The 16,322-nt window shown below is 46.1% G+C and overlaps 1 protein-coding gene across 4 annotated transcripts in view; it reads right to left on the reverse strand.

Annotated features, from left to right (window-relative positions):
• SHISA6 (shisa family member 6) overlaps window positions 1-16,322 on the reverse strand; it is a 297,653-nt gene that overhangs the window by 265,473 nt on the left and 15,858 nt on the right. For all 4 annotated transcript variants that reach the window (XM_081271167.1, XM_081271166.1, XM_081271165.1 and 1 more), the window contains exon 2: window positions 10,006-10,166. In XM_081271167.1, the coding sequence (XP_081127293.1) occupies window positions 10,006-10,166 (161 nt within the window). The remainder of the gene's footprint in view (window positions 1-10,005; window positions 10,167-16,322) is intronic.

Raw genomic sequence — 16,322 nt, forward strand, 5'->3', positions numbered from 1 at the left:
GCCACCTTCGTGGGAGGGCCAAGAAACAGGCCCTCCCTGGCCAAGCTGGCCAAGCCTATGCTGCCACCCTGCAGGACAGGGCCTTTGGGGTGGGGAGGACATGTGGGGCCCAGTAGCCTGGACAAAGCAAGGGCACCTCTTCTGGCTTCTGGGGCACTGCTTCTGGGCACACCTGTTCCAAGGCGTGGAGAAAAGCAATTTGCTCCCAAGCATTGGAGGACGGGGACTCGGGACTCCCTTTCTGCTTTTGTAATAATAGGAATCGAACCCAGGGCCTTATGCGTGCCGGACAAGTGATCTCCCCCTGAGGGACATCCCCAGCTGGGACTCCCTTTCTGAATGGTGGCACCGAGTGGGAATACCTCTTCCTTTCAGGATAAGTCTGGTGCGAAGAATGGAGGGTGATTTGGACCTGCCTGGGCACTGAGCCTGGGGTCACAGGATCCCAAGAGAAGTGAGGATGAATTCTGGGTTGGGCTGCGCCAGGGCAGACTCACATTCTGCCATTAATTCACCTGTGGCTGCTCCATCCCTCCGTGCCCCTGAAGCCTCCCGTTTTCTATAAAGGTGACTATACCCGTGTCCGGATTGGTTCCAGCACAGGGCCTGCCTACGGTCAGCACTCAGCTACTCAGGTGTCACCCACTAGCCAGGAGAACAGCAAGTATGTGTGTTCATCAGCTGTTCATTGCCGTGGCCCAAACACCCAATACAAGCATCTTAGAGGAGGAAAGAATGATTTCCGCTTACAGGTTCCTCCATCAGATGGCTCCTGCTTTGGGCCTGAGCTGAGGACATCATGGTAGGAAGGCACGGCAGAGGTCAGCTGCTCAGAGCAGCTGGGAAACAGAGAGAGAGGAAACCCCAGGACAAGAAACACCCTTCCAGGGCAGACCCCTGGCGACCCTCTTCCTTCACTAGGTCCCACCTGCTGCAGTGCCCACTACCTCCCGCAACACCATCGAATTAATCCAAAGGTCAGAGTCCTCAGGATCCAATCGCTTCCCCCAAGCCCCACCTTGGACATTGGTGTTGAGCTGGGAATCAAGACTTCAATGAATACACCTTTGGGAATCACTATGCATCCAAATCATATGGGTTTGTCACCTCTTTAGGTGACAAAGGAGGTTCTTCCCATGCAGCCTGATGGCAGCTGTTTCCAGAACCGACTTGCTCTGTTGGTTCACACTGAACAAAGAGTCGGCTCCACCACTGTGACTCTCACACATGACCTGCTGTTCCCCCTCAGGACTTACTGGGTCTTCTAACCTAAATATTGGATCTTTAGTGTGTGTTCACTTCATGAATATTTATTGGACAGCTCAAGGTGTGTCAGGAACGGAGCCACGCAGGGGGATGGAGGAGGGAGCTGAACACCCCCGGGAAATGCAGACAGCCTCGGAGCACATGGTGGACATTCTTATCCCTGGTTCTCAGACCAGGAAACTGAGGTACAGAGAGACCGCACAGAGGATTTGGGGCTCTGCCGGGAGGAAGGGCAGAGCTGGGATCTAAACCGGGGCCGACACTCTTTGCCAGTGCTCTCCATGGTCTCTTTGCAGCTCACAAGGTCACTGGGGCCAGAGGAGGGAGTCAGCATTCAGGGAACAGAGAGCTCAGCTGACATCAGAGACCAGCTGCGTGAAGGATGCTGCTGAGCAATCAGGGATGGGCTGAGGAGTGGGCAGGAGAGAGGCTTGGAGGCAGCAGGTAGAGACAACTCTTTTGCCAAACTCAGTTGTCAGAAACAGGAGTGAGATGAGTGGGAGGTGGAGGGTGGGCTCATCCTTCTGGGTAAAGGTGCAGAGCTGAGCCCATTCACATGTTGAAGGCACAGAGCAGCAGAGAAGGATGTTGGCAGAGGGAGAATGAAGTAAGGCAAGGGAGGAAGGTGTCTATGGGCCAGAAGTGAATAGGATCCAAGGTACAGGTGGGATGGTGAGTCCTGAACAGCAGAGGAGGCTTGTTCAATGTAACCTTGGGAGAGCTCATGTCCTTCAAGACATTTTACATCCTGGATCTGTCATTGTGCAAGGGGTTACCGCCAACCCTCTTAATGATGTGACCCTTGTAGATCTGATAAGCACATTTTCTACATCATCATCAAGAAGTGGATCAAACCACCAAGAAGGTCAGAGAACTGAGACTCTGAATTCGTTCATTTTCTGTGACTATAACAAAATACCTGAGCTGGGGTTCTTTATAAAGATCAAAAGTTTAACTGGCTCACAGTGTTAGAGGTTCAAGAGGATGGTGCTGGCATCAGCTTAGCTCTGGTGAGGACCTCATGGTGGATGACATCACAACAGCAGGCACATGAGAGAGGGGTGGGGATCACATGGCCAGATAGAAGCCAAAGAAAGGGAAAGAACCAATCTTGTTCTTCATATAACAACTGCTCTAAAGAACTAACTCAAGTTTCCACAAGAACTGCCTTCATCCCTTTTGAGGGCAATGATCCAACCATCTAACCCCTTTTTACCACTTGAAGTCATCTCACCACCTCTCACATTACCACATTGGGGACCAAGTCTCCTATACATGAACCCTTGGGGGATGAACCACATCCCCACCATAGCACCTGGGCACACCTGGAGATCTTCTGGAGGTCTCTGCTGTGACAAGGTTCAGTCATCAGCCCTCCTAAGGATCAATTTAAACAGCTAAAACAATCAAGACCAAGATTCAGCCTGGCCAGAGGATCAAGAGAGGCCAGAGGGGGTCGGAGCTGTACATTTACAGAGCACCCCTGAGCTCCATGTTTGCCATGACGCCCCACCGTAGCCCCACAAGGAATGAGTCTCCATTCTTCATTTTCTACATAAAGAAATGTCACATAGAAGGTGGTTATGGCTTTCCAAGAGAGATTGGGAAACTAGAGCCCATGGACCAAAGTCAGCCCACTCCCTGTTGTTTGTAAACATCATCTTATGGGGAAACAGACCCACCACTCACTCACCTGTGGCTGTTTTTTTGCCTGAATATGGCAGAAATGGGCACTTGCCACAGAGACCGTATGGCTCACACAGCTGAAAACACTGGGGATCTCACCCTTTGCAGAAAAAAATTGACCAGCCCCTGTGTCAGAGCCCTGGTTTAATAATGCCCAGGTTGTCCAAGCTGAGGTGGGAGCTGGATCCTGATTGGTCTGCTTCTGAACCTTTCGCTGCTCACCCTGAGCCCTTCACCCGACAAGGTCTTCCTGTGGAGGAAGAAGAAAGTTCTCCACCGGCCCACCAGGCTGTTAGAAAGGTGAACTGGCTGCCTTGTCCAGGACGCTGTCGTGGAAGCAGACATCAGATCAGCACATTAGATCCATGCTCCTCACTGGGATCTCCAAGACCCTGAAGGAGTGCCTGGCCCAGGCCGACCCCTGATCTCATCCTGACCGCCCACTCCTTCATTCACCACACAACCGTGTCACCTTTCCTATTTCTTGAACAAGCCAGTTTTGCTTCCACCTCAGGACTTTGGCACTCTCTATCGGTTCCCTCTTCCTGGAAAGATCTCCCTCCAGATCTGCCCGTGACCAGATCCTCCTCATCACCCGTCAGACACAAGCTCAAGTTACCAAAGGCCACTCCTTCTCTCCAGCGTTCCTCTAACACGTCACACAGCTACCTGTTCCATCTCCTCGGATACCCCAGAAGCCCGTGAGGGACAGGGATGGCTCTGTTCAAGACTGAAACTTGAATTCAAGTGGTCCCTCCATGCTCCTGACATTGATATCAGCTTCATCCCATGGAAAAACAATCTGAATCACAGACGTGAGCCACAAACAAACTTTTACATTTTTTAGTAGTTGCATTAAAAATATAAAAAGAGGTAAAAATCACTTTCAGCGATTAGCACTCAACAGCCACATGTGAATGGAGATCAAAATATCAGACAGTACATACCTCAAATAGTGTTCTCCTCGTGCCAGATACTGCTCCAAAACACTTGATACTTCCATTTGTATCACCTCCCACTTAGGTGACCCCCATGTGTCTCAGTTTGCCCACAAGCCACGTACAGTTGGGCTGACAGACCTCACCATCCCCAAAGTCTTCCAAGGCTATCATCTCTAGAACAAAATTGTTCTGTTTCCTTGGGGATAATTGAGGAGAGAAAAAAAAAAATCCCACTTCCCCTAAGAGGCTGAGGTTCACCAGATGTTTCCCAGAGTTCAGCTGCAGGGGTTATGGCCTCTCTGAATCCAGCCATGAATGTAAAGCTCCCAGCCTCTGCCTGTACTGAGCCCGGAAGTTCTGGGTCCACCTGCCGAAGGAAAAGAGAGAGACCCTGGGGCTTGGTAAGAAGCCGGGGCACTGGAAACCAGGGCCACCCAGCTCAGCAACCCACCTGGTGACCAACTCCACACCTGCTTTGCAGAAAGGGCTACTGAACAGATGTGCAACCTTGACAGGTCTTCAGCATGCAGTTGTGTAACCCATTGCCTGGCTTTGGCTCCTGCATCCCTCCAAGTAAAAGACTAGGTTGTCATCCATGCGCTCTCTGCTCTGTTACTAAGAAGCTAGGACCTTCTGGCTGATGTTCTTGGTTCTAGGATCCCACGGTGATGAACAGTTGAGACCCTTTCCTACATGGACCCTACACTGTGATAAGAGCAGAGACCAAAACCACCTGAGCCAACAAATCTCTGATGTCAGATGGGGTAAGAGAGCGGTGCAGGGGCTGGGGACAGAGGCAGGGTTAGCAGAGGCCTCTCTGAATTTGGTGCCATTTCAGAACTGAATTTCATAGAGCAAATATCTGATGCTAGAAAATTTAGGGGCACAGGAACTGAGAGGGGGAAATACCTTGAGGGCAGAACATGAGAGAGTTAAGAAGGTCAGTGTGTCTGGACCGCAGGGAGAGAGGCAGAAGGCGGTGGGAGCACAGGTCAGAAGGGCCAGGGTGGAGGGTGGGGCAGGGCGATGGCAAGGCGTCCCTGTCACTGTTCAGCCATCATTCTTGGTCTCGGTGAAGCTTACGGAGTCATGCTCCTTGGCTCCTTAGGCCTCCATCCGAGCCTGTGGCTCTGACAACAGGCAGGATGACCGATTACTCATTTATCCAATGCACCGTGGTGTGTAGATGGGACATAAATATTTACTGCCTCCAGCTGATGTGACTCTCAATGCTGGGGAGTTGCATATCAACATCCTGGAAACTCAACATATGATCGCATGGCTACTGCTCAGGATGGGCACCCTATTCTCTCCAGATACCCAAGACAGGCTGTTCAGGAGGTGATCAGGTCAAGCAGACATGCTAGATCTCCCCTCCTCCCCATCTGTGAAGACCAAACCCGCAGGAGGCCGCTGGGATCCTGAGCTCGGAAGACCTGCAATACCAGCTCTGGTGCTGCTCCCAAAAGTTCCGCTTGATCTTCTAATTCATTCTGATATTTGTACCTGTGCCTGTGACTCCTGAGGTGCCTCCATTCACAGCTTACCTCCTCTATCATATAAGCCCAAGTCCTCCACTCCCTTTGTCCCCACTTGCCATGAGAGGATGCCTCACTAGAGCCCACTGGTTCTGACCGGCCAGTCTCCATCTTGTGGGTGCACCTGAATTCCACAATCTTCAAGGGATGCTTTCCCTGTTTGGAAGGCTCCTCCAGAGCTTCCAGTTCTCAAAGTTTGCTGAACATGAGAACAAGGTGGGAAGTTTTTAAAAATGCTATTAGCAGTGATGTTCAGGTCCTACTTCAGACCAATTCGATCAGAAGATCTGGGGTGGCAGCCAGGAATTAGAATTTTCAGAAATCCCCTCACAATTCCAATGGGCAGCCAAGACTAAGAATCACTGTACTAGAGGGGTCCTCTTCAACTGCATCGTGTGCACCAATCACCTGGGCGTATTGTTAAAATGCAGACTCCGATTTAGTAGGTCTGGGGTGGGGCTCAAGACTCTGAGTTTTCAAATGATTCCCATGAGAGAGTTGTCATTGGCTCATGGGAAAAAGTTTGAGTAGCAACGGCCTACAGACAGCCACATTTGAGAAGTGGGGAATGGAGATAGGCTTCACCGGTTTTCTATGCCCAACTAAGTGACCATGATGATGCTCCCTTTAAAGATGGGGAAGGGTATCCTGGATGAGTTGGACTCCTAGATCAAGAAAGAGGATCTTTCTGCCAATGTAGATAATGAGTTTCCAGAGCTAAGAAATATTCTGGGTACTAGGTACCTGGCAGAGCATCCCGTACATCCTAGGTACTCAAAGCATAGTACTTGTGCTACTTCCGTTATCATTGCTTTTATTATCCCTGCAGGACTCTCCTTCCACTTCTCAAAACCAAACAAGATGTGCTTTCAATGTTCACAACCCTGACCAAGTTGGCCCCCAAACCTCATTCATTCCCAGAGGATGAGCCTCGTGCAGGAGATAAGCACAAGAAACCAGAGTCCCACGGGCTATCATCCCAGACACAACTCGGTGGACCTTGCGTGACCTCAGAACACCAGAACAAGAGGTCTTTGTTTCTCTTATTCACTTGACTCCTTTGCCAGAAACTGTGGATAGACTTCCACATCCTGATCATGGTCAACAGAAAGTGTTGGCTATAGGCAGGGACCTATTTTAAAAGATCTGCTGGGTTTAACTCTTTCTACCCATAAAATGACTCTAGGAAGCAAGAGTCAGTGGTCTCAATGGCAGGCCAGGAAACCCAGAAGGCCAAGATAGCATGCACAATGAAAGTACCAAAGCCCAAACCCAGCCCACACTCTTAAACTCTGTCAGATGGGTTCACTAAGATGCAAACTCTTATTCAGCAGGTGAGGTAGAATCTCACCTCATTATGTATATGTACATTTTCAAGGAAGAATGTCTTTAGCTTTTTTCAGATGCTGAAAAGATTTAAGACTACCATCTTAAAGGCCCGAGGCTCTCCCGGGCGATGCTAATGCAGCCAGTCCACCAACACATTTTGAGCAGCAAAGCCAGTCATGTGCTCTGATGCCTCCTGGTATTTCTGGATCTTTCTTAATATCCCCCTAAGAACTCTTGCCACTTTACTACAGTTGGTGGTTGGTTGATTTGATGAGTGCAAAATCACAGTACATTTCCACTTTGAACATGTATCCAAAGTTCTGTTTAAAACTTCAGCTCAAATTTGCAATATTGTGTGGCAAAGGATAGCAGCTATTTGGGAAAGCATTGTGTCTGTTATAAGCTATGGAAGATGTAACTTGTTGTGAAATTGCTTTTTACATTTTGGTTTCACCACTGAGAATGCTTTCTGGGCCAGGGAAACCATTCCCATTCTGAAAAGCAAAGTGGAAAGTCATAATTTGAGAAAAACAGGGAGGGATTTTTTTTTTAAACATAGAAGTGAATCACTGGACTGTAAGCTATTCTCTTTAGCTGACTAAAAGTGAGAGTGTGTATGTGGAAACCAGAAGAAATGACAAAACTTTCTGCCCAGAGAAGGGCATTTAAGGGCAAATCAAGAGTGTTCACTTAATCAGCCTGGATTCAGTGGTTGGGAACTGGCACTTGTAAATGAGACAGAGGAAAACTGAACGGAAAGGTTAGGATAAATAACCATGGGCGCTGTTGATGGATGCCAAAGTGACCTGAAGTTGCAGAATTTCAAACAAGGCCCTAGAGGAGATTAACTTCAAATGATGCATCTTTGGGGGGAAAAAAAAAAAAAAAAAAACACCTTCTTCAAAGCTGGGGAGATGATCAAGGTTAGAATCCAGAGTGATCGATGACAGTAAGGATTGGTTAGAATGGCACCTTTAGGCAATTCCCCAAATCCACCCATTCTTAAAACGTGGCTCACATTCAGGGAAGCTTGAAACCTCACCCACTCCCATGATCAGGCCACATCCTCACACCTATGAAATCATGATATTGGAGAGAAGGATGCAGTCATCCCTAATGCTTCAAGCTCTGCAGGTGACTCTAATGTGAGCCAAATTGAGGATCACTGGCATTCAGACTCTTCACTCAGGGTATGAAGGAATTCATCTGGATAAGGGATTCTTCACCCTGGCTGCAGGTTAGAATCACCTCGAGGAGATTTTCAAAAATACTGGTGTCAGCTCCACTGCCTGGGAACTCTGATTAATTTGAGGAGCTTGTACCTCAGCATTTTTAAGGACTCTCTTGCTGTTTCTAACACGCAACCAGATAGGTGACCACTGCCCAGACGTTTTTTTTTTTTTTTTTTTTTTTTTTTGCCAAGACTCCTTTTCTTATTGCTTCCATTTCAAGAATCTAGGCTATTAAGGCTGAAAATGCATCCTAGACTTTATGCAAAGGCGGATCACTCATCCTCACCTTTAAAATTGGGATTTCTAACTTTGGAGGGAGTCTGTGAATCCCCTTAAATCCTACACAACTACTGGATGAATATATGTATTATTCATATGCATATGTATATTTTCAAGGGAGAATGTCCTTAGCTTTTATCAGAATGCTCCAAAGACTTAAGAATACTACCTTAAAGGCAAATATGACTTAATAAGTTTAAGAAGTTAAAGAACGAATTTGATCTCATAAGTCCCTCTCTGACAAGTTTTGGACTTGGACACTCCTATCGCCACCTAGTGGCTGTCTATCCTTATTGTAGGTTTAGTTCAGACCCCTTGAAAACCTCTACAGGTGGCAGATGTAAAAGTTCCAGATCCAAGCACCCAAGTAAAAGCTGTGTCTGGGACTGGGATCAGTGCCCTAGCACTGGTAATGTTCACAGTGAGATGTGACTTCTCAAGATGTATTTGTGAGGATATTTGCACTCAGAGATCTTTCATTCCTGTCCCCAGCTGGGTAAGGACATGGTGGTTTTCCAAAGCAGACTGTTCTTAGCTATTTGCTTTGGTTTGAATCCTGGTTTTCTTTCTTACTGATCATGTTGGCCTTGGGAAAGTCCCCTAACTTTTCCACTTCTCAGAATAAAGATGGTACAAGTACTTCTAAAATTGTTGTGACAAATAAATAAAAAAAAAAAACAAATGCGAAATGTTCAGCATGACCATGGCACTGGGCAAGAGCCCAGTACATATTTAGGTTATATTACTAATGTTTTTATAATTGTTTATACCTTGACTTTGCTCAAGTCACTAAAATTTCCTTGAGTTTCATTGATTGGTCCACAAGACAAGGAAAAGAAGTCCCACCCAGTTCCCTTCATAGTGTTAAAATGATGATCAAGTAAAAAAGTAGAAAGTACAGTCTGTCCTCCACATCCACAGGTTCTGCGTCCAACTGCGACCCTCTATCCAACAGGATTCTACCATGAATCAAAACTCTTTTTTAAAAACTGTATCTTTACTAAAACTGTCATCATTCTCTAAACAACATGGTGTTTCTGTAGTGTTTACATTATATTAGGTGTTATTGGTAATCAAGTCATTTGAGGTACACAGGAGGATGGTATAAATTAGATACAATACTATGTCATTCATACTAAGAGACTTGAGCATGAAAATTTGGTGTCCTATTGGGTCCTGGAATCAATTTCCCACAGACACCAAAAGACAACTGTATTGCATTTTTCTATGACAGCTCTTTATCAAAGAAGTCTATAGCTCACAGGAAAGGATCACCCTAAAATACAGACGATATTGCTCCTCTCAGGAAGAACTCCCTGAGATTCTTACAGTTGAGGAAGCTCTGCCTCTGGATGCAGACTTTCTTTTTATGTACCCAGGATCTTAGGCAGCACAAACCTCCCAGCCATACAAACGAATGCGTGTCCTCCCTCCACTCCACCATGTCTGCTCCAAGCCACCTTTCACTTAAAAGATTTATTCCAGCCTCTCAATAACTTGCAGATGCTCCAAGTCACCAGCCCTGGTCGGGTCCAGACACTGACGACTGGCAGTGGTCTCTCTCATAACAAATCCTTCCCAGGAAGACAGTCCCCAATCTCTTTCACAAGCCTGTCTGTCTACTGGGGTATCCTTCATTGCACAATCCCGCATGACCTGCTGCACCAGAACAGGAACATCACCAAAATTTCGCCACATTCTCAGCAAGGATTCGAGTAATCAGCTCTAACGTACCTGGGGTCTGCTTGGCTGTACGCACAGGGGTGTAGTGGTTTTTGGAGGATGATCTGACCGGAGTGTTCTCTTTGGGAGAGGTATCGATAGCCGAGATAGTTTCTCTTTCACAGTGTGCTATGGGGATTGGTCCCTGTTGTCTTAAGATGTCAGCCAGAGCCCTAAACAAGGAAGAGATCACACAATGAGATTCTCTGAGCAGGTGTGCACAACCCCGAAGGTCGCTGGCTTCCTTCCATAGGCTTTTTGATTCACAGACCTGTAGGAGGAACAGACAGAGATATGACATTCAGTTCTCAATAGTCATAGCTTTATCTGGTGTTGGTCTCAGTGCGGACACAGGGTAGAGGTTGCCATGCCTGTTAGTACAGACACTAACAGGCTATGATTATAGTTTGGGTTTTTTTTTCTCTCTTTCTCTCTCTCTTTAATTCATTTCACATCTGTGAACTCAGGCTTTTCAAAATCCTGGTTCCCCCGATACCCACCTACATCAGACACAGCAGCTGGCCAGCAGAAAGCCCTACAGGGAAGGGCTGACACCCCTGGCTTCAAATTCACCAGCAGGTTACTAATTATCGAGGGACCAACATCCCCATCTAAAAAAAACCACACACACACCGAGTAGCCCGTACTAAATACTGGTGACCCAAATAAGTACAACACACAACCCCTGCAGTCAAAAAAAAAAAAAAAAGGTGCAATTTAATAGCAAAGCCAGAATGCAAAGATAAAAAGGTAAATATCAGAATACATGATGGTGTAGACAGCAAAGGCAAATGGAGTTTAAGGAAGGGAGAAATTACAAACATTGAAAAAAAACATACAGGGAGAAAGAGACACACACACACACACAGACTCTGCCAGAAAGGGAGAGACCACCCTTCTGCAGAAGTCTCAGTAACCAGAGAAAGCAGGTTCTGTTTACACAACATCTGACATCAACAACCAAACATGCATTATTGAGGACTCAGCATGCCCCAGTCGCTGCAGAGACAGAAGTAGATAGGGCCCCGTTATTGCCCTCTATGGAAAGAATTTAGGGGAAATTGCTCTCCCCAACTGGGTGCCCAGACCACCCCAAGTTTCCCTTTGCACCTGAGTCCAGCTCCCACACTCTGCCCTCTCAGGGAGTGACAGCCACAGCCGTTGAAAGACACGTCTGGGAGCGAATTGTTTCCTTCCATTATGCTGCCTGTGACATGCTGAACCTTCCTCAAAGAGCATCGAGGTGGCAATCTTATCATTTAGTGGCATTTATATAGCAATTTGGGATTTTCCAAATGCTTTCCCCTTGCTGGCTTTCTTTTCTCTCGGCCTGTCAAGGAAAGATCAGACACATGCCACCACCCCCCATTCACTACGGTGGACCAAGTAAGTCAGGGAGAACACAGAATCTCACTGCTCTGGGAAAGGAAATCAAGCAAACCTGGGGTTCACAGCTCGAGAGCTGACCTTCTGTGTCCAGGAATGAGAACAATCATTTCCCTGGACAGTCAAGAGGTTTGGGTTCCAATCCCAGCTCTGCCCCTGATCAGTCATGAACCTTGAGGCAAATACCAAACTGAATTTTAACTATTTTTTCCCTCTGGATTCTAAAATTTGGCAACTTTATCTTTTTAAACCACACATCTATGCAAGAAGACTTGGTTCCTTCACTCTTCTAATTATTGAGTTAATTATTCCTACCACCTTTTGGTGACTAAAAACATCAGTGAACTATAAGTTATGATAGGCATACAGGCCAATGGAATAAAATTGAGAGGGTAAAAGTAAACTTATATATCTATGGTCGATTCATTTTCAGTTAGAGTGACAGGATCATTTGGTGGAGAAAGAACAGAGCTTTTTTTCAAAACATGGTCCTGAGACAAGTAGATTTCCACACACAAAAGAATCAAGTTGGACCATTATATCATATGATATGCAAAAGTCACTTGGAAATAGATCATACACCTAAATAATAGTCTTAAACTTATAAATTCTTAGAAAAAAATATAGGAGTATATCTTTGCTACTTCTCAAGCTTGGCAATGACTTCTTAGATATGACACTGAAAGTACAAGCAGCCAAAGAATAAATAGATGAATTTAAAATATTTGTGCATCAGAGGAGACCATCAAGATGATGAAAGGCAATTCATACAACAGGAGAAAGCATTTGCAAAACACATCTGATAAGAGACTTGTGTCCAGAATCAACAAAGAAATCTTACAACTTAATGATTTTTTTTTTTTTAAAAAAAAAGAGGGCTGGGGATGTGGCTCAAGTGGTGGCGCGCTCGCCTGGCATGCGTGCGGCCCGGGTTCGATCCTCAGCACCACATACAAACAAAGATGTTGTGTCCGCCGAGAACTAAAAAATAAATATTAAAAATTCTCTCTCTCTCTCTCTCTCTCTCTCTCTCTCTCTCTCTCTCTCTCTCCCCTCTCTCACTCTCTCTTTAAAAAAAAAAAAAGACCCAAATACCTCAATTTTAAAATGGGCAAAGTATTTAAACAGGCATTTCTTCAAAGAAAGTAAATATAAGAAGTAACTCAGCATCATCGATCACTAGGGAAATGCAAATCAAAGTTGAACCGTGATACCCATTCAAATACAACCAAGAAGCCCAGATAATGCAGCCGAAGGGTATGCATAATTTTACATTTCCAGCAGCCGAGTATGAAGATTCCTATTGCCCTACATCCTGTCAACACTTGGCATTATCTGGCTTTTTTGTTCTACACTTTAAAATTGAAGCATGAGTTTCACAGTAGGTAAATGATATCTCAATAAAGACATTTCCCCCGCAAAAGTCTTATTCTTTTTCTGGCCTCCCAAGTTCTCAGAAAGACTCCTACTTCTCTGGTGCGATGAAGGAGAATGGAATCATGGGGCTGGACCCATTCCCTTTGGGCAGTCATGGTGAACCTGCACCAGCGGTTCTCAATCAGGGTGATTTTCCACCTCCTGCAGGGACATTCAGCCATGTCTGGAAACATTTTGGGTAGTCATGACTGAGGAGGGAAGTGCTACTGGCTTCTGATGGGTGGAGGCCAGAGATGGCTGTTCAATATCCTACAATGCACAGGTCAGGCCTCATGACAAAGAATTATCAAGCCCAAAATGTCCTTAGTGGTGAAGTTGAGAAACTCTGATCAACACCTACTCAGCACTCTGTGAACTGGGTGTTTATCATTAATGCAATTCAGGTCCACAAACATCCACTGAGCAGCCCATAAAAAGAATGAACACCAGGTGGGCTCCAGAGGACACAGAGTGTCAAAAGACACTAACCTAAGGGTCCTGAAGAAGGGCAGCCCTGTCCGTCTGGATCATCACTATCCTCAAGTCTTGGTACCCACACAGCCACAATATAAAGAAAGGAAGAAGGGCATCCCTAACCCCAGCCTTGAAGGGCTTTCTGTCCAGCATACTCTCATCCACAGGGACAATTTAAATGGCAGCTTCATAGGAGTGGCTCCAGGGCTCACTGGCCAAAGAGGAACCACCAGAGAGATATTTTTCAACCTGAGGTTCCTTTTCCCAACATGGGGAAATTCTGGGAAACCATCTGCAGGACATAGGCACCATTCAGGCCTCCAGTACCTTCCTGAAGACCAACAGGCAAGGTGCATCCCAAGTGGACTTGGATCTGGTATGTTTAGCAGACAATGAGTCATAACTCTGGGTTGTAGTTAGGCTGTTTCTGCATGTCTCTTGGTCATACCATGGATGCAAATAACTTGGGAGAAGACTTTGGATGCCCCGTGAGCTGAGGCTGAGCTGGGCAGCAGAGCCAAGGGTAGGTTCTGGAAAAAAAAAAAAAATGTGCTTCTTAAGGCGGCTAGGAAGGCTGTCTGAAGCCAGGGACCCTACCGTGTGTGGTTCCAATGACGAGCATGATGACCAAGGAAATGATTCTAGTTCCTTACCTACTGCTAAAAAGTCCTCCAAGATCTGACCCTTCCCAGTGCCCTCTGGCAATTAGAAAGGCAGTCCTCATACCCAGACCACGTGGCCCCTCTGACAGCAGTTCCTGGTCCCATCCCCTGAGCTCAGTGACCTCCCTCCTTGCTCTGGTTCCTTGCCATCTTCCATCCAATTCTCTCCAGGGTACTCAATAAATATTCTTCTAATTCTGAAATATGCGATCCCGGGTCTCACCTAATTAATTGGGATGCGCTGGAGGAAATGGGTTAAGGCCTGAGCTACTTTCCTCACCAGAGGAAAGAAAAATTGGTCACGGAGGAACAAAGAAGCAGATTTTGTAAGTGGGCAGCAGCTTTCTGAGTCCGAGAGACTGGTGGGGGTGGGGGGGGGATAGGCAGTGACAGACAGACAGAGGCAGACAAAAAGACAGGAAAGGAAACAGGTGCTGGGAGAAACAAGGCACGTGGGAGAGGGAGCCCAACAGATGGAGAGAGAACGAGACAGAAACTTGCAGCAAGAAAAAGGGAGAGGAAGAGGAAAGAGACCAGAAGCCAGAGAGAAAAGGTTGAGTCCAGAGAGAGAGAGAGAGAGAGAGAAATGACCAGGTAGAAATATAACAGGGCAGAAAATAGAAAGCAGAAAGTCAAAGGGAAAATCAGAGACGGAAAAACAATTCAAGAGAGAGACATTCAGAGTTGGAAGAGGGAGCTAGAGAGAGATGTTCAGAGGAAAAGAAACTCACAGAGACACAGAGATGGCCATGGGAGGGAATGAGGACAAGGCTGTCAGCCATGTGCTCCAGCAAAGCAGCAAGCAGGAGCCACCCCACCCAGGAACCAACCGACTGTTACCCTCCCATGATGATTACAGATGTGCCCAATTTAGCAATTTGAGCTAAGCTCCCTCCCCTGTAAGCCACTTTTACTGCAATATCTAATTTATCAAACAAACGAATTCTTTTGCCTGAATCATCTGAATGGTTGCCTGGGTCTGCTGTTCCCTCCTGCATATGTCTTCCTTGGCTCTCTCTGATGCGTAGTGAGCGGGGGAGAGTAAATGAATTGGGCAGCAAACCTGACCAAGGGGCCGGGGGGATAAAGTCATTCTGGTCGTTCAGGCCTGAGGATTTTCGTTTTTCTTCTTTTTCTCATTCGCAGTATTGTGCATTAATCATCTGGATCATGGAAAGACCATCTTACCTTTGAATAGCACTTAGCAATTTCTAAATGTGTCCACCTGCCTTGCCCCATGTGATTCCTTCTAACCCTGCGACCTTTGAAGCTATTATCATTCTCAATTTTTAACAAGGAACCGAGGTTCAGACTAATTTCAGAACTCAAACATGATGGAACAGAAATTTAAATACAGGGCTTCCGACTTGAGCCAGGCACCCTTGTGTGCATTTGGGACTGCCTCTTACATACATCTCACTTTCCCAAGAAGCCTCGGCTTTAATGATTTCTCCCTGTCTCTCCAGCTGGGCCTGATCATTTAGCAAATGCCAACTAATATTTGAGCATGGAGAAACAATTAATAGATGAGCGGTTCAAGGCAAGATCTGTTGTTTATTTGCTTAAAGCCTTGGATAATATTGTCAATGGTCCCAAGGAAAGGAAAGCGTGTTTAGATTTCCTTAAGTACCTAGTTATCTCCTGTAAGGACCAAGCCCTGTTTGCATTCTGACATGCTGTCCCCTGCACTCAAGACAGGAAATCTTGCTCAAAATGGCAAATGAATTTCTTTAACAACAGGAAAATCAACAAAACCTCGCTCATCACTTTCCTTCATAGTCTTTCTTGCTTGGGAAATTAAAGACTATTATTTATTGATGGATCACCATGTGCCAGATTCTGGACCAAAGTCTAACATGCACTATACCCTGAAATCCTCAGTACTTTTTTATATGATAGGTGCCATTACCCCTCTTCACTGATCGAAAACCTAAGACTCTGAGAGTTTTGATACCTTGCCAAGGTTACATAGCTAGTAAAATCTGTCACCAGATTTCAAATATAGATAGCTAAAAGTCCAGGGACTATTTACCAGTAGATTATGCATCCATCTATTCACCCATCCATCTACTTACCTATCCATCCACCCATCTATCCACCCATCTATCTACCTACTTACCTATCCATCCACCCATCTATCCACCCATCTATCTACCTACTTACCTATCCATCTACCCATCTATCCACCCATCCATCTCCTTACTTATCCATCCACCCACCCACCCATCCATCCATCCATCTATCCATCCATCCATTCATCCATCTATCCATTTACAAATTCATCCACCCACACATCCATACATCCATTTATTCATCCACCCATCCATCCTCCAGTCCACTGACCCACCCACCCACTTATCCATCCATCTATCTATTCATTCATCCATCCAG

This window comes from Spermophilus citellus, assembly GCF_964194105.1.
Source record: "Spermophilus citellus genome assembly, chromosome: 17".
NCBI lineage: Eukaryota > Metazoa > Chordata > Mammalia > Rodentia > Sciuridae > Spermophilus > Spermophilus citellus.